General features: G+C 36.7%; 2 protein-coding genes across 3 annotated transcripts; both read left to right on the top strand.

Annotated features, from left to right (window-relative positions):
• Positions 1-169: 169 nt before the first annotated feature.
• Positions 170-2,330, top strand: LOC123663740 (dynein light chain 2, cytoplasmic). Of its 2 annotated transcripts, none has more exons than XM_045598404.1 (3): positions 170-282; positions 1,066-1,186; positions 1,325-2,330. In XM_045598404.1, exons 2-3 carry the CDS (start codon positions 1,079-1,081, stop codon positions 1,484-1,486), a joined length of 270 nt encoding a protein of 89 aa, XP_045454360.1. In that variant the 5' UTR covers positions 170-282; positions 1,066-1,078; the 3' UTR covers positions 1,487-2,330. The 2 variants fall into 2 exon arrangements, with proteins under 2 accessions (XP_045454360.1, XP_045454361.1); XM_045598405.1 differs by lacking the exon at positions 170-282 and adding an exon at positions 780-877.
• A 6,340-nt stretch (positions 2,331-8,670) lies between these two features.
• On the top strand, positions 8,671-18,027 carry LOC123663762 (phenoloxidase subunit 1-like). The gene is made up of 14 exons (XM_045598428.1): positions 8,671-8,781; positions 9,867-10,095; positions 10,348-10,450; positions 10,754-10,874; positions 11,689-11,891; positions 12,295-12,423; positions 12,994-13,117; positions 13,581-13,745; positions 14,152-14,280; positions 14,815-14,848; positions 15,122-15,290; positions 15,709-15,854; positions 17,140-17,375; positions 17,752-18,027. Exons 1-14 carry the CDS (start codon positions 8,671-8,673, stop codon positions 17,965-17,967), a joined length of 2,115 nt encoding a protein of 704 aa, XP_045454384.1. The 3' UTR covers positions 17,968-18,027.
• Positions 18,028-23,935: the final 5,908 nt, after the last annotated feature.

Genomic DNA, 23,935 nt, shown 5'->3' with positions numbered 1-23,935 from the left:
AAAAGTCGTATATTTTATTTAAAAAAATAATTAATAGTTAAATATTAAATGCTTAATGTAATTTGTATGGCTGTAAATAATTAATTATAAAGAAAGTTTCTATACCTATGTGTTTTGATTTTCGAACGATTTCAAATTTAGAACGCCCTCTAGCGCAATACGAGTCATTCTCCGTTGAAAGAAGCCATATTACCAATTGAAAGAATCCTCTAGAAAGTAGGCAAGGAATCTCCGGTATCAAAATCATTTTGTGAAAAAAATTGTTCATATACCGACGTAAAAGTAAGTAATAGTTAAAAATGTTTCATTTATTTATTCTTTTAACGGTTTTCTATTTGTTTCGTTGAATATCTTTTTATTTACATGTAAATTGTGTACAAAACTCCGTGGTTCCATATTTCGCTAACATTTGCAAAAAAATAGTACTAAAGTACTTTTATTGATTTATTTTTAAATGTTTCTATGGTGATAATCCATCTCAGGAATGGATTAAGATTATCACACGGGGTCTGAATAAATCATTCAGGTTTTGTTTTAATATTTTGATGACGGGTATTAAAGCTAGTGCTACAGTTAGAATAACTACAAAAAAACTTTCGCAAGAATTAAAAGATCCGAGGTATTTTTAAAGCGTAATTTTCTCAACTTTTCTCAAATTTTCCTTTTATAAATCTTTATAAATTGTAGGGGCATGGGAAATTTATAAAGGGCGCGCGGGGATGGATTCGCGCCTGACCTTTAGAAGTTATTTATAGTTCTCGCTATTGAATATAAACAATCGATGGCATGGTCCACGCATGTGGAAAACTAGTGATTAGTGAAGTCAAAGGTGCTGGGTTTTCGATAACCCTTATGCTGCCGAGGATTTTATATGCAAGTAATAACATGTCTACGTACTTGACTTATTTGGCGCGCGTCAAGTGCTGTCATGAGTGCTCCGCGGAATATGAAACGAAATAGTTCTGTTTTAAAGTCGCAATTCGCTGTTGATCGCGAAATGTTGAGAGTTTACCCTGTTTTAGTAAATTTCAAAGACTGTAGGTTGATGTGAGGGTCTTTTCACAGCTACACAGACAAGATGTGCGACCGTAAAGCGGTGATCAAGAACGCGGACATGAGCGAGGAAATGCAGCAGGATGCGGTGGACTGCGCGACGCAGGCTCTCGAAAAGTTTAACATTGAAAAGGTGCGTTTTATTAGTTTTTATTTTGAAAAATTGACAATCTTTGTGTTGTCACATGAATGAGATATAGTGAAAAGTTTTCTTTTTCTTTTCATACTTTCGTATTTACTATTTAGTAACGAGCAACTATGGCAATTTCAGGATATAGCTGCTTTCATCAAGAAGGAGTTTGACAAGAAGTACAACCCGACGTGGCACTGCATCGTGGGCAGGAACTTTGGCTCTTATGTGACGCACGAGACGCGTCATTTTATCTACTTTTACTTGGGCCAAGTAGCGATACTCCTGTTCAAGAGCGGCTAGGCCGTTCCCCGTTCCGTCTAAATTTTATGTTGTTAGTGACAGACTCGGACCGTGGCTCTGCCCCGGCCGCTATCTACAGTGTAGAGGCGGCCGGGGAGCCCTGTGTGTGACGGATCTCTGACGCACCTCACTTGTACGTTTGTACCGTTAGCTACTCAAGAAAGTTCACTCGGGTTCACTTCTAGTGTCTTTATGTATAATCGGAAGGAAATTTTAGTTAATTCCTAGACTATACCTAGCGTAGCCTAAAGTCATATGTTTAGTACTTATCTAAAATTTGTTTTTTTTTGTTGATTCTTTCATTGGAGATATTTTTCAATACTTCTATTATTATTAAAGTTTCTTAACAAACGGTTGTTTTAATTTGATGCTATGTTTATAGCTGTATTGAGCGGATTGCGATATACTTAAGCTGTCTGACACTATTGTTTATAACCATTTATACATATAACACAATGTGATTTTGAAGAATATGTCAAAATTACTACACTAATATTTAGTTGTGAATACCTTATTTGCATTTAATAAAAACTATTTAGTCTTGTATTTATATAAAATGCACATTGTAATTAACCTATTGGGCAAAAAATCTTGTTGATTTGAAATTGCAAGGTTTTATTTTTTATCCCAATTAATATGTTAATAAAATTAGCACGTGACTAAATGAAGAATCTTATGTTCAGTATTCACATTAAATTTTTGTTCCAATTTGATGATTGTTCCTTCAATAAATGTGATTTGTAAAATGCGCAACAAAATTGCTTTTTCTATTTATGTTTATAAAGCACTATTTAAATTACGTCATTGTTCTATAGGTATAAGTCAATATACGTATAAGCTATGATTATACAGCGTTTTATTTATATTTTCAATATTGCTGCTTTTAGCTTACGCTTACACATTGATAAAGTTTGCGATAAATATCTGTTAAAGTATATATATTTAATTACTTACTTGAAATTGTTACATACACTTGAAAGTAAAAGTTTTACACATTTAGGCTACTGGTTAGTTTTATTTTTGGTAAAAACGACAAATGTATGTAGAAGATATCAAACCTGTCTAAAAATTCAGATTTTTTGTTTAATATTTTTTTAAATTAATATACCATCTTTTAGTAATATTTTCCATTTTTCAATTTGCGATTTTTTTTTTTTAATCTGTATGAGTACATACCAAATGCCTATATAGATAATAATAAAGTCATTGTTGTAGAAGTTGATATATCTGGTCAGTCAAACTAAGCAGTTGAAAACTATTTAAAAACAAACAATTTACTATTGCAGTCCGATAATGAGTTTTTAACAAGGTGTATGTGTGTACTGTATAAAAGTTTATTATAAAACAAGTCAAGTTAGTTGGTTTAGAAAGTGGCCGGTGCCGTTGTATTAATGTCATAATTCATATTATGTAGTAGTTAAAATTTTTACTGGTCTATTTACATATATGTTAACTAACTTAAAAAAAAAGGTTCTCAATTCGACTTTTTTTTATATGTGTTGACTCTTTACTGAATTTTAAAAAAACTTTTTACTGAATAAGATAATTGTATTTGTTGGCAAACGGAAAAAACCGACTTTACATCAATTACATCGACAAGTAATACAACGTAGGTAGACGAAAAAATTGTCAAGTAACTACGCGTTATCAAAGATTACTCAAAAAGTAGTTATCAGGTCTCGATAAAATTTATATGTGACCACATGATAAATATCAGCTTTCGATTAAATTAAAAATTATCAAAATCGGTACACCCAGTAAAAAGTTATTGCGGATTTTCGAGAGTTTCCCTCGATTTCTCTGGGATCCCATCATCAGTGCCTAGTTTCTTTATCATGGTACCAAACTACAGATATCCCCTTTCCAACAAAAAAAAAAAAAAAGAATTATCAAAATCGGTACATCCAGTAGAAAGTTATTGCGAATTTTCGAGAGTTTCCCTCGATTTCTCTGGGATCCCATCATCAGATCCTAGTTTCGTTATCATGGTACCAAACTAGGGATATCCCCTTTCCAACAAAAAAAGAATTATCAAAATCGGTACATCCAGTAGAAAGTTATGCGGTATAATACAACGTAGGTCGATGAAAAAAGCGTCAAATAAAAACGCATTATTAGATATAACTCGAAAAGTAGTTGTTAGATCTCAAATAAATTTAAATGGGACCAATTGGCACACACTACATTTCGATTTAAAAAAAATTGTCGAAATCGGTCCACACGGTCAAAAGTTCTGATGTAACATACATTAAAAAAAAATACAGTCGAATTGAGAACCTCCTCCTTTTTTGGAAGTCGGTTAAAAAACGATCTTATCGCTACAATACGAATTTAAAAAGTTGATATCGAAGATTCTGTGGGAAGCGATTCATAACCAACATCAAAAAGAGGTTCGAAGTCGAAAGAGGTTGTTCTCAATTCGAAAACGTTTTTGTGTGTATATATCTATTTATAATTTTATATCAAATCCTGGTCATGTGGTCCCGATTGGTCGAGATCTGACAAGTATTTTTTTAAGTTATCTATCTTTTGCGTGTTTGATTGACTATATTTTCGCCTACTTTTTTACGTTTGCAAACACTCGTAGGGGACTGCTAGTTTATTATATATTGTCGAGTTGAAAACAAAGCTTTTAGCACGAAGTTCAGGTCAAGGACGTCATGGAATAAATGAAGCTCCAGTAAAAGCTTCACGTTTACACTAATAATTTACTGTCGTCGATCACGCTACTTAGCGCTATTGTAGAATTTGCGGATAGTTCCGCACACAATGAAACCAACATAACTTTACATAACCGCAAATATATCTAATAGAATTCCTTACAAGTAGATATTTATTATATTATACATAATATACAGTGAGCTTTATTTATGGTTGCCACCATTTTCAAGAAAAAATAATTGTGTTTGCTCGCAAACGAAAAAAAACCGACTTCAATTACATCGACGAGTAGTACAACGTAGATCGACGAAAAAATAGTCAAGTAACTGTGCGTTATCAAAGATTACTCAAAAAGTAGTTATCAGATCTCAATAAAATTTACATGACAAACATCAGCTTTCGATTAAATTCAAAATTATTAAAATCGGTATACCCAGTAAAAAGTTATTGCGGATTTTCAAGAATTTCCCTCGATTTCTCTGGGATCCCATCATCAGATCCTGGTTTCCTTATCATGGTACTAAACTAGGGATATCTCCTTTCGAACAAAAAAAGAATTATCAAAATGGGTACATCCAGTAGAAAGTTATGTGGTATAATACAACGTAGGTCGACGAAAAAAGCGTCAAGTAAAAACGCATTATTAGATATAGCTCGAAAAGTAGTTGTTAGATCTCAAATAAATTTAAATGGGACCAACTGGCACACACCACCTTTCGATTAGAAGAAAATTTGTCGAAATCGCTCCACCCAGTCAAAAGTTCTGATGTAACATACATAAAAAAAAGAAAAAAAAAAAATACAGTCGAATTGAGAACCTCCTCCTTTTTTGGAAGTCGGTGAAAAAGTTACGTCTTGATCAACAAACAAGCGTACAGTCTGACGACTTACGTGATGTTGAGCAGTTACCGTAGCTTATAGACCTGTAATACTAGACGCATCGCAAGTGCTTCCGAGATCTTGTGACACAACCAAGTGAAGCTCGGGCTCGTGTTGTACGGACTACGTTACTCGAATATTCACTTAAAAGTACCCAGCAGCGCACGAAGCTAACGCTATCAGATAATAAGAATATATACATAAACACATACATACAAATAAACATACATATACAAAGTATTCTTAAACTCATGTCCAAAATATGTCGATGTCGACTAGCAGTATAGCATGTATTTATTGTTTCCCTAATTTGAGAAACGATGCATAATCTTCTGAACCGCATTGCTATACAACAATGCTCGTTCTATCCTTTTTAATCGACTTCGAAAAAAGGAAGAGATTCTCTATTTGAGTCAGAACTGACCTCAGAACTTTTGACTGGGTTGCCTGATTTCGATAAAAAAAAAAAAATAATCGGAAGGTGGTGCGTGTCACGTAGTCCCATTTAAATTTAATAGAGATCTAACAGGTACTTTTCGAGTTATATCTAATAATGCGTAATTACTTGACTATTTTTTCGCCGACTTACATTGCATTTATACCGCATAACTTTTTACCGGGTATGCCGCTTTTAATAATTCTTGTTTTAATCGAAAGCTGATGTTTGTCTTGTGGTTCTATTACGAGTTACGTTTAGTTTTTTTTTTTTCGTTTGCAAGCAAACAAAAATATTTATAGTAATATTATATAGCCGAAGAGTTGGTTTGTTTGTTTCTATATTTGTTCTCGATCTACTGGCTCGAATTGAAAAATTATTTTTGTATTGGAGAGTCCATTTACCAAGAAGCTATATAATATTCAAATTAACGCGGGTAAAACGGTGGGCGACAGCTAGCACTTGTTATAAAGTGGTGAATATGCATCGATAACAACACAGTTGTTATGTATGATTTAAATAAATTGTATAATTATTGTTTTATCATTATATTTCCTTATGAAACGTTTATTTACACGTGAGTAACTATTATTTGACTATACTAGCTTGTTTAAAGGTAAATGAGTTATAGCAATCTTCTTTAAATGTAAGGGAGACCGCCGCCGGTTGTGGCATTTTTACTGTAAAAGTTTTGATCTTTTAACCTTAATATAGATTTGTTTGATTGACGAATTATTCAATATTATAATTTCAAATATATTTTGTGTAGCAGATGATAAGTGTAGACTAAATGAACAATTTCGACAAAAATAAATCTGTAATCTTCATCCTCGAGCTAGGGGATGATTGTAGATGTATGATACAAAATTTAACAAACAAAAACAAACGTAAACTTTTTTAATTGGCAAATCATCACTGAAACTTTCAGTTCAGTTTCAGAATTTAAATAACAGTTATACTTTGATTTCTTCCATGATCTGGCTCAGTTCAAACTTGTAGGCTCTAAAAATTGTCTCGTTCTAAATATCTAGGATATTGTACTTACCGTGATAAATTTAGCCATATTTCATTAAATAACCCAATAAAAAGACTTCAAATTTATGGTTTTTATCTTCCTCTAAGATATTTATTTGACCATGATTTTTTATATACGACCTCATTCTACATATTTGTGTTTGCTCGCAAACGAAACCGACTTCAATTATATCGTCACATATTACAACGTAAGTAGACTAAAAAATTAACAAACGTACTAGTCGTTACTACGATTTTCGAGGGCTTCCCTTGATTTCTCTGGGATCCCATTATCAGATCCTGGTTTCCTTATCATGGTACCATACTTGGGATATCTCCTTTCCAACAAAGAAAGAATTATCAAAATCGGTTCATAAACGACGAAGTTATCCCCGAACAATATATATATACGGTCGAATTGAGTAAACTCCTTTTTTGAAGTCGTTTAAAAACAATACTATGATATTTGAATTATGTTAATTCGGAAGAAAACCCAAAGGTAATGAAGTTTAAAAAATCGAGTATGCTTTAGAAGCTTAGACTACACAACTGAAGTAAAACTTTTATAGCTTTTACAGTAAGATAAAAAATGTAACTCTCTCTCTTTCTATTTTCACTAACTCATATCTCCTTCTCAACTTCCATTCGTCTCGCCCGATCACACTTTTTGTAACGCTCTAAATTTAAGGTCGTCGTACAAAAAAAGAAATAGAATTTACATTAGGACCAAACATGATCAAGGCAAAGACGAGGCTGCAAATAACCATATTCCACCTGCTTACGATATTCATAACTGCGTCTATTGACCGGGTGGGAGCTAGAGATAGCCTGTTAGTTCAATCCCGTGCCTTTTCATCATTGAGATATTCACGGATATTATAAAGCTTATTATTCTACACAAAGTTCCCCTAATAGTTTTTTAAACATCTGAAGTTGCGTAGCCACTGCCGCTTTAACTATTTATCTGTCACATCCAGCCCCAATCTCCCTAATTAATTAAAAATTTTCCTTCCCTATCTTGTTCCATATTTCATGTGTGAATAACATAAATTTCCTCCAACTATGGTATATATATCAGATGATGTGTGGTCTGTACTTGTAGTAAGCCAAGGCTTTCACGGCTTACGTCAAGTTGGTTTGTGGAGGTTTTTATTTAAATTAATTAAGAATGGTAAGTTTTTCAAAATATTTTATTTGTTAGCAGACCTTTTTTTTTATATCACTAGTCCGGCAAACAAGCGTACGGCTCACTTGATGGCAAGCGATTACCGTAGCATAGCATAGACGCCTGCAACACCAGAAGCATCGCAAGCGCCATCCCAGGAGCTCTGGTCACCTTACTCACCACCAGGAACAAAATACTAGCAGTAGCAGTATTATTTAGCTGTGATCTTCTGTAAGGTCAAGGTACTACCCCAGTCGGGCTGCTCCATATTTTGAGCAAGAAATTCCTGCAACCCCTACCTCAGTTTGACAGACCTGACATTATTATTAAATATTTAAATCTTGCAGCACTACATTGTCCGATAAAATTATAAATTATTAATTTCTATTACTTTTTTGTTACTTTTTAAATTACTTACACGGATTCTTGATTGAAAAAATATTAAGGAGAAAATCTTTTGAGTTCCTCCTTTCCAAAGAATGTAATAGCAAAATGCGCAAGTAGACTATGTACTAGGATGGACACAGTTCTCTAAATAAATTGCATCGCACACAATTTCTTTGTTGTTTATAGTCAGTCTCAGTGTGTAAACTAACTTGTTCTAATTCCTTTGAGGAATAAAGTTTTTAAACTGTTACGAGCTAAGCCCTTCAATTGGTTTAAATTAATTTAGTTTATAGGGCGTGATACGTGTTTAAGATAACGACAAAGAGACGAACACTGAGAGAAATGCAAACAGCCATTCATCATCATCATCATCATCATCATTTCAGCCTATTACAGTACACTGCTGGACATAGGCCACCACAAGTTCGTGCCAAAAATGGCGTAAACTCAGGTATTTTGCCCATAGTCATCACGCTGGCCAGGCGGGTTGGTGACCGCAGGGCACAGCCATTAGCGTCAAACATATAACCCCCCTCTTCTTTGGGGGTTAAATTGAAAAGGACGATATTCGGACAAAGTTGTGAGCCAAGCTGAAAAGGAGTATATGTACTGAAATAACTAATGTTTTCTTTTCAGGATAAAATGTCAGAGTGTAGAAAAAATTTACTGTTGTTCTTCAATCGGCCCAAGGAACCCTTTTTCCTGCAGAAGGGCGACGATGACACGATTTTCCGTTGCCCGGCGAACTTTTACGTAAGTTTGTTTTTTCCGAAATATTATGCCTTTGACATACAACGTAACGTCAAAATGATATTTAAAACAATACGATAGCTTATCTTAATAAAATGTGTTTATATTTTTTTTTTTGGTGGGCTATCATAAGTGATTTTGAATCGGCTGCTATGGTCAATCAATAGAATTTTTGGGACTTACAAGTATAGATGTCTTCACATATGATTTGTGTTCTTCTTCCTATGTATACTTACAATTAGCTCAATAAATTCAGTCTTAGATTGGCTTTCATTGGGTTTGTGTATCTCATTAACCTTCGGAAACGTGAAAGTTTGCAAAACAAAACTTTTCCTCTGAGGAGCAAAAGCCTATGCCTAGTAGTTGAAGAATGAAATGCCAGTTTAGTTCAATGCGTAATTTACTTTATATTTTGTTGCTTTATTGATAACATGGACAAAATAAAAATATAATCTTAAGAGAATAGCTTCAGAAATTTTCGTTTGAAAAGAAATAATGTAACAATTATTATAGTGATAAATTGTAACGCTAGCTGTGTTGTTTTTCGTTGGTTTAATAAGTATTGTAGGCCTATTTTTTAGGCTGGAATTAGGTAGACACTGAAAGTTTTATGCTTTTATACCTCATATCTGTAAACAAGTCTTGATTTCATAATAAAGTCATTTCTATTATATCAATTAGAATTTTTTTGTAACACACATGTTGTAGAAAGTTCTACGAAAACTTCCCAATCGTCCTGGATATACATCTGAAACAAGCCGCGTTGTTTAAGTAAATAATTTAACTGGGTGGGATAAAGCAGGAAATTTCCTGTTCAAAATCTAGAGCAGCCCGACTAGGTTAGTATCTCGACCTTACCTTCTGTAAGGCTAAATAATACTGTTTTCAAGCAGTTTTGTGTTTCTGTTGGTGAGTAAGGTGACCAGAGCTCCAGGCGGAGATTGGGGATAGGGTCGGCAATGCCTTTGCGATGATTCTGGTATTGCAGACCTTTATAAGCTACGGTAATCGCTTACCATCAGACGAACTGTACGCTTGTTTGCCGACCTAGTTATGTAAAAAAAACTAATATTTTTATTTTTTAACAGCCAGAAAAGTTTAAGGGGTGTGTGGACATTTTGGATGGATTTGGTGAAGATGTACCCAATGAACGTCCGAGGAAACTAAAGGGCAACAAAAAGAAGAGCATTGTCGATGTGCGTGATATTGAGATGCCCAATCTATCCTTTTGCTCGCAACTACCATACAACGAGCACTTCTCTGTGTTCGTGCCCAAACACAGGCAGATGGCTGGAAAACTGATTGACATATTTATGAGTAACTATTTTTATTGGCACCCGTAAAATTGGTATAAATGTTTAGAGATGCGCTAAATTTGTGTAAAATTTAAGTTTACCCTCTTAGTGTGCAATAATCTAAATTAGATTGTAATTAAGAGTATTCTCAATGGTAATATTTTAGTGAACTGAGACAAAAAATAATTGAGACGCTTATCTACCACCTTAGTATCATAACGTATTTTACTCGTATTTTTGACTGACTTGAAGCTTTCTTGTTTTTTGATTCAAGGCATGCCCGAATTAGAGGATTTGCAAGCCCTCTGCGCGTACAGTCAGATGAGGATCAATCCCTACATGTTCAACTACTGCCTGTCAGTCGCAATCTTGAACAGGTACTGACAGATTTGGATTTTGTTTATTTATATATAGCAAGTGGTACCGTGTCTTCGACAGTGTTGCGACTTTAATAAAAGGACTCAAGTCGACTGCATTTTATTGAGGTGCTATCTCATAGCTTTCTACTGGGTATACCGATTTAGATGATTCATTCTTTATTTGGAAGCTGGGATTGGTCATTGTGGTCTCATTTAAATTTCTAGCTGATCGCAATCTAACGAGTAGTTTTTGAATAATGCATGTTTGACTTCTCATTTTATTACTTTTCTGAGTAAGCTGAAGTGTTTTAATTTTTTTAGGAAAGATACAAAAGGGCTGGATATTCCATCGTTAGTGGAGACTTTCCCAGATAAATTTATATGTCCTCAGTCGCTTAAAAAAGCTCGTGAAGTGTCCAACATTTGCCCTCCTGACAAACGGGTAAGCGTAGGCTAGTCTCATTGATATGAGTTAAGTGAGTTAACACGTGTTCCCGCAAGTAATTGACTGCTTAAAGCTAGAAATAATATAATCTACCAATAAGAAAAAAAACAAATAATCGCCATAATAAGACACTTGCACCACCAGGAGCATTACAAGCGCGTTGCCAACTCAACCCCCGACCTTGCCCAGAAGCTTTGGTTACCTCGTTAACTAAAGAAAGACAACACTGTACTTTTTAGGTCTGTATCTTCTATAAGGTTGAACAACTTCCCCAGTCGGGCTGCGACAAATTTTTTGCAAAATTCTACTTTGCTCCACTTCAATAATAATAATAATTTAACTTAACGTAAACTAGAAGTACTCAGTACCTTGCATTCATGCATTCAACCTGTAACATCCTACTGTTGGGTACCTTAATCCACCGCGCTGCTCCACTGCGGATTGGGGGATATGTTCCCTACTATGAGTAACGACCACTGTTTATGATATTTATAATAACAACGGGGCCGACGGCTAAACGTGCTCTCCGAGGCATGGTGGGGAGACACACAAGGACTAACAACCAGACCAGAAATGAATATTTGCATAAACACAAATATCCACTCCGTGCGGCAATCGAACCTGCGACCGTCGGTGTTTAGACGACTATTCTTACCACTGCGCCAGAGCGGTTGTTAACTAATACCTAAAACACAATAAATATTTTTTCGCGAAACAGTTTTAAACATTAATTATAATTCTTTTGTTTCCTTCGTAATCTTTAATTGATTGAATTCCTGAATGCCATTGAATGAATTCCTTGCGCGAACAGGAGCTGATCCAGATCCCGCAAACCCACACAGCATCAGATGCTGAGCCGGAACAGCGTCTCGCTTACTTTCGCGAGGACATTGGTGTGAACCTTCACCACTGGCACTGGCACCTGGTCTACCCCTTCGAGGGGTCTGCAGCCCTCGTCAACAAAGATCGGCGTGGGGAACTGTTCTACTACATGCACCAGCAAATTATCGCCAGGTATTATCCGCCACTGATGACGACCGCTCTGGTGTAATGATCCCTGTGCCGTGTCGGCAGCGCCTAAACACCGACGGTCGCAGGTTCGATTCCCGCACGGAGTGGATATTTGTGTTTTTGCATATATTAATTTCTGGTCTGGTTATTAGTCCTTATGGGTTTCGCCACCGTGCCTTGGAGAGCACGTTAAGCTGTCGGTCCCGGTTGTTATCATAGACACCTGAAAGCGATCGTTAGTCGAAGTAGGGTATATATATATCTGCCACCTCGCACTGCAGTGTGGTGGATTTAGCTTCGCCCTTCTCCTAGATGGAGAAATAAGTTTATGGCCAGCAATGCGATGTTACAAGCTGAATCAATTGCATGGTTCAAATATAAAATTCTTCTGGTGACATTTCGACAGATACAACATCGAGAGGTTCTGCAACGGCCTGAGTCGCACGCGTCCCTACGAGGACTTTAGGAAACCGATAGAGGAGGGTTACTTCCCGAAGTTGGCTTCAGGAGTCGCCAGCAGGACTTGGCAACCGAGGTTATGACCTTCGTATTTATTTTATTTATTGTAGTAAGACTTCTGATGCACGCTCCACTTAGGGAATATGCTGGTGAATGCGTGACGAGGGCGTTACGAAAAGTGTGATCGGGCGAGGCGAACGGAAGTTTAGAGGAAGATATATGTTAGTGAAGATATAAAGAGAGGGAGTTACATTTCGTAAGTTATACTTCAATCGTGTGGTCTAAAGCGCACTGGTTTTTTGTTTCTTATTTTTTAACTGATTTTCAAAAACCTTTTACTCAATTTTTGATAAGCTTGCTCACTAACTAAATTCCCTTTTTTGGGCGTCTTTAACGCGGTAAAACCAGACGCAAATGTTGCACGCTTTCTGTATTTTTTTAAATATTAGTACTTAATTAATAGAACATACATGATTTTAAAAACACGCGTACTTTAGACCTCATGACAGAAGTCAAACTTCTATAGCTCCATCTAACTTATTTTGCCCTCTCAACTAGCATAAGGTTTATTCCAGGCGTTCACCAGCTTAATCCCCAAGACAAGCGTTCGTTAAGAAGCTTAACTTCAATAAATACCTTTAACTAGGTTCGCGGGGACCATCCCAAGTGATATCAATCGTCCCGGAGATGATATTCAGATAGATGTCTTCGATATGGAAATTTTCAAGGAGCGTATTCAACAAGCCATTGAGAACATGGCCGTACGCCTGGTGAGTTGTCTTTTTTAAGATTTAGGGTTAAAAAACATACGGATTCAATAAAATCTTTTGGTATAAGTAAATTTTGGAAAAGTATAACGGATTTTAATGTTGCTAATCTTCTCCATATTTTTGGTAGATGATAATCCCATATTTTAATTTGACGCCCTCATTGACTTTTACCATTCCTAGGGCACTATATATTCCCAGGTTTCTAGTATAAATGTATACACAATTACCTGTTTCTTCGAAGCGCCATTACGTAAAATAAAATACTGAGGTACTATAGAAAAAATCACATAATTATCGGCCAATATTTTTTCGTGTAATACGTTTATCTCAATGAAGACAGTGAAATTAAAGATTAAAAGGAAATTTATTTTCACGTCTTCATTTGATTATAATATAACTAGACGTTTAAGAATGTCCATTTTTTTTAGTATGGGCTATTTCCCAATGTTTTCCAAATTTGTAGCCCGACAATAAATTAATGGTGTTGGATGAGGACACTGGGATAGACGTGCTCGGTAACCTGATCGAGGCGTCCCAGCTCAGTCCCAACGGTTACTACTACGGCAGTTACCACAACGCTGCACACCTCTTCATCAGCTACTCCCATGACCCTGATTATAGGTACTTGGTAGGTTGTTCTTATTTTCTTTGTTGCAGCAACCGTCTGGTTGTGGTGGTGTGTAGTGCCTTGACACTGGCTATCGCAGGTTCGACGCGATTACTAATTCGATCTCTGCAAGATCTACTAATCGGCAAATCGGCAATAGAGATAACTATAATCAATTTATTAAGAACTAATGCAATTTTAACTTGTAAAATGACGGTCAAAAGTAGTTTTAGAGGTGTGTTTGTTCTTGTTGCATGCAATCAGCCTATATCATTCCGCTGCTAGGTATAGGCCTCTTCATCCCGAGCGGAATTTGAACCCGAAAACCACCAGTGTTTTAGGCAATTATTCGCAACACTAAACCAGAGCGGTTGTTCTTGTTAGCTGTTCTAAATAAATAGATAAATGAACTAAGCGCCGTCGGCAGGAACATTACGGAGTGATGGGTGAGCCGGCCACAGCGATGCGAGACCCCGTGTTTTACCGCCTGCACGCCCACATCGATGACCTTTTCCGCAGCTACAAGAAACTGTTGCCGCCCTACCCGAGAACCAAGGTGCCACTCATCAGAAAGTTATTGGAATATTAGATCTACCAGTCACGCAGTCAGTCAGTTCATGTAGTCAGTCATTCCTATTGCAGTCCAGTTCCTGTTCCTATAGCAGCAGTGACTGAGATGAGTGTGAGTGATCCTGGTTTTCCGCAATCCACATCCAGCTTACACCAGACCTAGAAGATTTTGTATGAACTATATGTGCGGGGATCGAATCCGCAACCGTAAGCACAACAGCCAAAGCTGTGACCTGTGAACATTGAGCCAACCCGTTGACAATTTACATTAAGTTATTTATATATTTATGATGTCTAATATAATAATGTTTTCATTTTGTTTTAACAAAACTATAACACACGTAGCACGTATGTGCTGCTCAGATGACAACTATCGCGCCATTGTTAAAAAAATCAATATCACATGTGTATTTATTAGTACACACACAAATTGTACTCAAGTACGTAGGTACGTGTGTATGTGCCCTATGTAGGGGTCGTATCACGTATCAGTGCGTCGTTTCACGTGTGCTACTTGCAGTTGGAGTTTCCCGGCGTGCGGATATCTCACATACGTGTTGAGATTGCAGTGGGGAAAGGAAACGAGGATGGAAAGGGAGAGGTGGAGTGTGAGGGAGAGTTCAAGGAGGAGAGTGAGTGCGAGGGGGATAGAGAGTGCAAGGGGAAGAATGAATACGAGTCGGAGAGAGAATGTGAGGAAAGGAGCGAGTGTGAGGAGGAGAGCAAGTGCCAGGGAGAGAGGAAGCGCAAGAGGGAAAGGGAGGAAGAGAATGAATGCGAAGGGGAGAGGGAATGTGAGGAGGAAAGGGACTGCAAGGTGCTGGAAGAGATTGAGGGAAAAGAAAAAAGGGAGGGGGAGGGTGCAGTACTAGTGGGCGTGCTCAACACCCAGTGGGAACAAAGCGTAGTGGACCTCGACCAGGGACTAGATTTCACCCCGCGTGGCCGAACGCTCACAAGCTTCACGCACCTCACACACGACGACTTCCACTACGTGTGAGTATGCTCTTTTATTGTGTGTTACATTTTTTTGTACACTTTGGTTACAAATAAGCACACGGGCCTCCTAAAATATTATAGTAATTGTTTCGTTGAATTATTAATATAATAGTAGTTAATAGTTTACAACGTATACTCACCTCCTCAATGTTGATACAATGCTGTGAGATTAATACCTTCATATTATTTTATACAGAACTAACTCAAAAGTGCAAAAATATTACTGTACGATTCGGTAGTAGGGAAATTTTAAACTATAAATGAAAGTAGTCGTTGAGTGATTGATAGACAGATTGATATATATTTTAATGATGCTTTCCAATTGTAAAACTGTGTGTAAACCTTAAATAAAATAAAACAATGTCAAAACTAAGAAGCGTCATACGATGTCCATAAGTTCCGTCGCTTACCGTAGGATCGAGGTGACTAACAGCAGCGGCGGCGCGGTGCGCGGCTGCGTGCGCGTGTTCCTGGCGCCGCAGCGGGGCCGGCGCGGCGACGCGCTGCTGTTCGAGGAGCAGCGGACCCTCGCGATAGAACTGGACAAGTTCACGCACTACAGTGAGCACACAAGTCTGCCGGGTGTTAAGAACTCAGCCGCAGGGTGGCGGGCGCTTAGCACGTCGTGCTGGGATAGGAAAACAGAAAAGAGTTTTTTATTGAGAATTGATTAAAAAATCTTTATCTATGCCCATAAAACGTTGAAGTAAATTTAAAGTACCCATAACCCTGGGGTAGGGCACAGCAGGAATTTCCTGTTCCAAATCTGAAGCAGCCAGACTGGGGTGCCGACCTTACAGAAGATCAGCTAAGTAATACTGTTTTCAAGCAGTATTGTGTTCCTGTTGGTGAGTAAGGCGACCAGAGCTCCTGGGGGGGATTGGGGATTTGGGGGGGGGGGATTGGGGATTGGGTCGGCAACGCGCTTGTGATGCTTCTGATGTTGCAGGCGTATAAGCTACGGTAATCTCTTACCATCAGGTGAGCCGTACGCGTGTTTGCCGACCTAGTGATATTAAAAAAAAACCACATCTGGTCACATCGTGGATTCGCTTTTCAGTGGCATAGCAAGGGTTCCTGTCTCACAATTCCTTCTTGTCCTCGACTTGAAGACTCAGTTACGCAATATTCGCGATTGCAACTTTGTGCGTGACGTTGATAACAGTCAATTGGTGTATTTTAGTTATTTCCATCGCATCTTATTGTTTTTCAAATATATCGATGATGTTTGAGAAATATTCCAAAATGCTATTGGCAAAGGCATTCGATTGCGTGAACCACGGGATTCTATTGAGTACTACAGTATTAGGTTAGGGTAAAACAATTCAATTTGACAAACGGAATGAAATTTTCCAGGTCTGTGCAAAAAATTCCACGGCTATTTATTTCATACAGCTAGGCAGTTCCACAAGGATCAGTTCTGGGACCTTTCTTTTTTAATCTACGTAAATGATTCGTCATTTCATGTGATGATTCAATCTTTTTTACTAAAAGAGTAACTGCGGAGTTTCTTCCCAAATCGGTGGGAGCTTCACTTTTAACTACAATTGATTAATTAAGACAAATTTAGTTTCAATTTGTAAAATGCGGACGGATGACTCCCATTTTAGTAAAGCTATTTTTGGTTATGAGTATGGATGCACAATAATGATATTGAGAGTGTATTTACTCTACAAAAAGAGCTACTCGTGTCATTTATCATCTTAAAACTCAATTCGGGTACGGAATGTAGGTATATGTTGTTCTAAGGCTCAGTAGAAAGGGTTAACAGTGACGAACGTAGTCTCGAGGTGTACCCACATTGTAACTAATACAAGAAAGTGCTGATGACGTACCTATTACGCAGTTCCGGTCGGTACCAGCACCATCCGCCGCTCAAGCAAGGACTCCTCAGTGACTATCCCCTACGAGCGCACGTTTCGCGCCCAGAGCGCCCGAACCGGAAAACAAGGTTCTATTGAAGCTGCCGCCTTCGATTTCTGCGGCTGTGGCTGGCCACACCACATGCTCATCCCCAAGGGGACCGCTAAGGGGTACCCCATGGTGCTCTTCTGCATGATTACCAACTGGGACGAGGATAAGGTGACCTACATATCTAATTGTATATTCTTGTTCTAATTACATAATAATTAGTTCATATTTTATTAAATAACCACTGTTGTAAGTTCGGTTTCCGATCAAAGATTGATGGAATACTCAAAAGTATTTCTTTTAAACTTCAACTCTTAATGCTATTAGCTTGAATAACTTTTTTAGCGACGTATAATCTACCTCCACACTAACTTTTAACTTCATAAAACCTAGTTCTTAGCAATATTGTAACATATTATTTATAAAATATTGTAGAGTTACATTTTTAAGAAAGTTTTACTTTTTTTGTAGTGTATTTTTGGTTTATTACTCATTCAGAGGCACAAACCGTGGCGAGCTTCATTCCTTCAGTCATCTATGTTATCAGGTGGATCAAGACCTAGCACCTGGCACCTGCAGCGACGCGGCCTCGTACTGCGGTGTCCGCGACCGGAAGTACCCGGACCGCCGCCCCATGGGCTTCCCCTTCGACCGGCGCTCGCGCGCCGCCACCTTGCGGGACTTCCTCACTCCCAACATGGCCGTCTCCGACTGCGTCATCCGCTTCAAGGACGAAGTTCGTATTCATGGGCAGAAGGGCTAAAGTTATGGCGGAAGAATCGGTGTTCCCTTTGCAGAGTATTGTTAAATAAAAATAGATTTTCTTGATTTAGTTCGTTTTAAATTTTATTCCAAAATAGCCTGGATGATATGTATAGGATATTGTAGTGTAATATGTATTGTAATTATTATTATCTTTTTATTGATTTTATTAAATTGTTTTAATTAATTGATGAATTTAATGTTACATATTGACATTGATTTTAATTTTATTAATATAAATGTAATAATTTGTATTATTATTATGTTTGTTTTTTATGAATTTTATGAATTTTTTAAGTGTGATTATTTATTGATTATTTTATATTTATTGATTATTCATTGATTATTATATATTTTTTGATTATTTTGTTTTTATTGAATTGTTTAAATTGTTTGTTAAATTTAATGTTATTTGTTGTGATCAACTTAACTAACGCATTGGGTTACTGTAATGTTAGTTCTAAGTTTTTGTTAATGCATAAATAAATAAATAAATAAATAAATAAATAAAGTATTTTAATCAAATATAATACTAGCTGGGCCCGCGGTTTAACCTTAAAAAATAGCTTTCCTTCTCCTTAAAGTATACCCAACCTTCCTTTTTAAATAGTTTAAAATTTTTTAGTTATAGATGTCGGTAGAGCAAGCAATTATCTATAAAATGATATATAACAATTTATGTGGAGTAATTGTGAGATTTTTTTTAAAAAGTGAGGCAAACATTTTTACCTTAGCGTATTCATATCAAATATTGCAATATTATATCAAACTAAATGTTTTCTTGCAAATGGACAAGACTTCATTCTACTAACACTTCAGTTTGAATATAAAACGGTAACAACAATCGACAGACGACAAATCACAACAGCAACTAACTGAGGTAGGGCACAGCAGGAATTTCCTGCTCAAAATATGGAGCAGCCCGATTGGAGTAGTACCTCGACCTTACAGAAGACCACAGCTAAATAATACTGTTCCTGTTGGTGAGTAAGGTGACCAGAGCTCCTGGGGGGGATTGGGGATTGGGTCGGCAACGCGCTTGCGATACTTCTGGTGTTGCAGGCGTCTATAAGCTACGGTAATCGCTTACCATCAGGTGAGCCGTACGCTTGTTTGCCGACCTAGTGACATAAAAAAAACAACATTAATTTACCTCTTTATCGGACTATGGAACATATTTTATATCGAATTAGAACACTTTACACTGTATAAAACAAATTGTACAAAAATGTGCTCTAACAATTATTTTAAAACGAAAAAAAAAAAAAATCTTACTAGAAATAACTTTTGTTGTTTTACTCACCAAACCTTATTGTTGTTACCGATTGACTTGGCAAGAAAATTGACAATTCATTCTGTAATAGTATTAAGATTTGGGTCGCATATTATAATCTATTAATTCTAAGTTATGTACATATTTAGTACTATTAATTCATAAGACGGAATATATTAGCCTTTCAGAATAACGTTGTTTTACTTATTATCCTTATAATTATATATTATTATTATCCTTATAAACTTTAAATGCATTGTTTTTGTTTAAACTAACGGAATCGTATTAAACTAATGGAAGGGACTGGACCCCACGACACAGGGAATCCTAGTGTGGGGACTAGAGACTTAGGGCGGAGTTCACCGACTATCATTTAACCAATGTTTGAGTAATCAGCCGATGAATTCCTAAACATCGGTTATGCACCCGGTAAAGTATTCACTGTTCACCACGAATATTTTGACCGTGGTTACTAAATCAGGCAATCACAATACGCTCAGAGTGTTTGAACCACTAATGAATGAATGCTATAAGTCTACTCATTAGGGAAGTCACATAGTTTTATTTAGTCGACACGAGTTTTGGTGCCATCTATAGTTAGTAGCATAAAATAAAACGCTTTCAACTTGAGAAGTTCGAGAACGCATTGGAAACTGTTACGTTAGCACGTAGTGTCCAATTTGGATGGGTAATAACGGCACGGCGCTGTCATTGTCAATTTTTTTTATTATTATTTCTTTGCACGTGCTAGCATTCTTTGTGTTGATTATTATTTTGTTCTGTTGTGAGTGTTTTATTTTTAAATTACGGTTTACTTGAAAAATGGCAGCTTTAAAAAAGAGATTTTGACAAACGGAATCTAGTTTTAAATGAGGAATCATTGTATTCTTCGTAATAATTACGACGCATTTGAAACAGGTACTCTAGGTCTCCTTGTTTTGGTCTCTATATTTTCTAGATTTTCAAGAAGGCCTAAAGTCTTGATAGTTATCAATTAATACATTGAAATTGAAAACTGACTACGTGTTTATCTCTCATCAAAAACTTTCAACAAATAACGTAATGTTGCAACTGTTGTAAAGTCACAGCAGAATCTGTTGAGCAGATGTCCGAATATGGCATTAATGGACGGTTAAACAATGCTGTAGAGTTCGGTTATAGTAATCGGCTGTTTAAGGGCTGTAAACACTGGTTAACGTATGGTGAACAGTAAAAATGATTTAATCAGTTGTTTAACTGATAAACAGCCGTTTTAAAAGTCGGTGAACTCCGCCCTTACTAGACTTCTTTTTGCTTTTTTAACCGACTTCCAAAAAAGGAGGAGGTTCTCAATTCGACTGTATTTTTTTTTTTTTTTAATGTATGTTACATCAGAACTTTTGACCGGGTAGACCGATCTCGACAAATTTTGTTTTAATCGAAAGGTGGTGTGTGCCAATTGGTCCCATTTAAATTTATTTGAGATCTAACAACTACTTCTCGAGTTATATCTAATAATGCGTTTTTACTTGACGCTTTTTTCGTCGACCTACGTTGTATTATACCGCATAACTTTCTACTGGATGTACCGATTTTGATAATTCTTTTTTTGTTGGGAAGGGGATATCCCTAATTTGGTACCATGATAAGGAAACCAGGACCTGATGATGGAATTCTAGAGAAATCGAGGGAAACTCTCGAAAATCCGCAATAACTTTTTACTGGGTGTACCGATTTTGATAATTTTTAATTTAATCGAAAGCTGATGCTTATCATGTGGTCACATATAAATCTTATCGAGATCTGATAACTGATTTTTGAGTAATCTTTGATAACGCGTAGTTGCTTGACTATGTTTTCGTCGATCTACGTTGTATTACTTGTCGATGTAATTGAAGTCGGTTTTTTTTTCGTTTGCGAGCAAACACAATTATTAACTGATGTAATATGTGTTAATGTTATGTACTAACGTTTGAAGAAATAAAGATTTATTATTTTTTTATTTATAATTAATTAGATTGAGGACACAACAAAGATTTCCAGGATATTTCGACTGGCTGGCGAGTGGCACTGGGTTTTACCTCGACCTAACAGAAGATCACAGCTAAATAAAAAAAATATGAGCAATCTCGTGATGGCTGGCAAATGTGAAACATTTAATAAACATTTATTTTCTATATTTATAGAAAAAAATTAACTCCAAAATTTCTTTAAAATCGCGACAACTCAATTATTATATAGTTTAGTACATATATTTCACCATATAGCGTGGCGATGCATCGCCACGGTTTGTATTTCCACGCCAACAACCAGGTTTACCCTCGCCTATACGTATCACATTAATAAGGTTTCAAGTAGTGTTCCTGTTGGTGAGTAAGATGACCAGAGCTCCTGGAGGGATTGGGGCTAGGCTTGGCAACGCGCTTGCAAAGTTCGTGATGTTGCAAACATACATTGTCTACGGTAACACCTAACCATAATGTCGGTTGGCGTTTGTTTGCATATCCGTATATAATCTTATAAAAAATGAAATCGTAACATAATGATTAAATAATTTATATTTTCAAATTGTTTTTTGAAAGCAGTTATCAATCGTCACTAAAGCTGTGTATTTAAATAAGTAGCAGTTGTCTATAGGTTTAGAAATTTATAGAAGTTAGAGATAGATAGTTTTAGCTGGTAAGATCCCACTGCTGGGCATACGTATGAGCACAAACTGTACACACCCCACCGCACCAGAGTTGTTATCAACAGAGCGCTTCCGATAAGTTATTTATGATTTTTCTCACATTAATTTCCAATTTCCAAGCACGAAAACTACAAACAAACTAAACTATTAAAAATATTTTAAAAATTAATAGGTGCTTGCCTATTCAAATCAAATTCAAAATTAAAAAGCAACTTTATTCAAACAGGCTTCAAAAATACTTTCGAATGTCCTTTTACAAATTGAAATGTTAAAGTCATTATTATTTTTATAATTGTGTTTGCTCGCAAACGAAAAAAAAAACCAACTTCAATTACAAAAATAAGTAATACAACGTAGATAGACGAAAGTATAGTCAAGTAAAAACGCATTACTAGATATAACTCGAAAAGTAGTTGTCAGATCTCAAATAAAGTTAAATGGGACCAAATGACACGCACCACCTTTCGATTAAAACTTTTTTTATCGAAATCGGTCCACCCAGTCAAAAGTTCTGAACTATGTATGTGAAATATGTATGTAAAAAAATACAATCGAATTGAGAACCTCCTCCTTTTTTGGAAGTCGGTAAAAGTGAAGCTACCACCGATTCGGCGTTGCTTGTATATAATTGAACACGTGATCTTTCTTTTGAATCATGATTTGACAAATTATATATTGGTTATAATTGAGTTAATTAGTTACCGTATTATTAATTTTATGTATATATAACGGGGAATTACATTTTCCTTTAGTTATCAGTTGTTTACAATTATTTTACCTTTAATATAGGTATTTGTAACTTATGTGTTAATAGGATTAATTAAATATTTATTGCTCTATATATGTATATGCTATGTGGTGTCGGCCGAGTAGAATAGCACCACCCCCTTTCTTCTCGAGGGGGTCGTAAAAGGCGACCGAGGGATAAACCTGGCTCAAAATCATCAGGGTCCTGGAGAAGGAATACTTCATTTTAAACCCGGAATGGGGTCTCCGTCAAGCATTCGTGGCATAGCTTTAAAATGCGAAAGACTCCTGCAGTCGAACTCGCTCCACACGTATCGACTCGTTGTTACTGTGGGCCTAGCCAGTGAGGTCGAGAGGGTTGCGCAGAGCTAAGGCAACTCTGCATTTTCCTGAAGAGTGTCCTAGGCGACACAGTGTCTGTCTGGCACTGTCTAAATCGTCTGCAATAGACGGACTAAGTCCAATGATGATGATGATATATGTATTGTCATTGATTATATCTACATAGTTTTTTAGTAAAAAAAAAAGAAAATATTAATATCCGAACGCCATATTTAGGGCCTGTGGATAAGCGTAGTTGCTATCACAGCGCCATCTATATTCCATTATCGCTCCCTTGACGAGAGACTTGAGCCTCGTCAATAAGTACTGAGAGTATACCGATAAATCTACGTCGAACATTAGTACACAACATCGACATTAGTACATTTATGATCTTGGCTACACTTACGAGATCGGCGAATCCGGGCAATATATTTATAAAACATAATCGTAGTAATTGTAGCACTGTAATATTTTTCATTTCAATTATTTTGTGAGGTAGAGAAGGACACATCTTTTTCAAAGCCTAATGCAGCCAGACTCAGAAAGTAACTTAATCTTACAGAAGATCACAGACAAACAGTGCTCTTTAGCACTGTTGTGTTCCTGTGGTGAGTAAGGTGACCAGAGCTCCTGGGGGAATTGGGGATAAGGTCGGCAACGCGCTTGCGATTCTTCTGGCATTGCAGGCTTCTGTAGGCTACGGTAACCGCTCCCCATCAGACGGACTGCACACTTGTGTACCCTTATTACGCAAGAAAAACTAGAATTTAAGAAAAAGCTAAATAATATTACGATCACAATTCAGGCTATAACATCGCACTGCAAGGCCATGTTGGAGATGGATTAGACCTTAATCCACCACGCTTCATTACGGGTTGACGATATATAATACAAATTATTCATTCCGAGTGGTAACCGAACTCATATTCCGCATCGGAGGTCCATAACATACAGCAC

Source organism: Melitaea cinxia, chromosome 20, assembly GCF_905220565.1.
Source record: "Melitaea cinxia chromosome 20, ilMelCinx1.1, whole genome shotgun sequence".
In the NCBI taxonomy this organism is placed as follows: Eukaryota; Metazoa; Arthropoda; class Insecta; order Lepidoptera; family Nymphalidae; genus Melitaea; species Melitaea cinxia.
This window is presented reverse-complemented; position numbering and strand designations above follow the sequence as displayed.

What these genes read in the sequence shown, in the direction of transcription:
- LOC123663740 (XM_045598404.1), top strand. Translation starts at nt 1,079, where the DNA reads ATGTGCGACCGTAAAGCGGTGATCAAGAACGCGGACATGAGCGAGGAA. An exon ending in AAAAGTTTAACATTGAAAAG is followed by an intron (nt 1,187 to 1,324) that starts GTGCGTTTTATT and finishes TGGCAATTTCAG; the next exon opens with GATATAGCTGCTTTCATCAA.
- LOC123663762 (XM_045598428.1), top strand. Translation starts at nt 8,671, where the DNA reads ATGTCAGAGTGTAGAAAAAATTTACTGTTGTTCTTCAATCGGCCCAAG. An exon ending in TCAGTCGCAATCTTGAACAG is followed by an intron (nt 10,451 to 10,753) that starts GTACTGACAGAT and finishes TAATTTTTTTAG; the next exon opens with GAAAGATACAAAAGGGCTGG. An exon ending in CCAACTGGGACGAGGATAAG is followed by an intron (nt 17,376 to 17,751) that starts GTGACCTACATA and finishes CTATGTTATCAG; the next exon opens with GTGGATCAAGACCTAGCACC.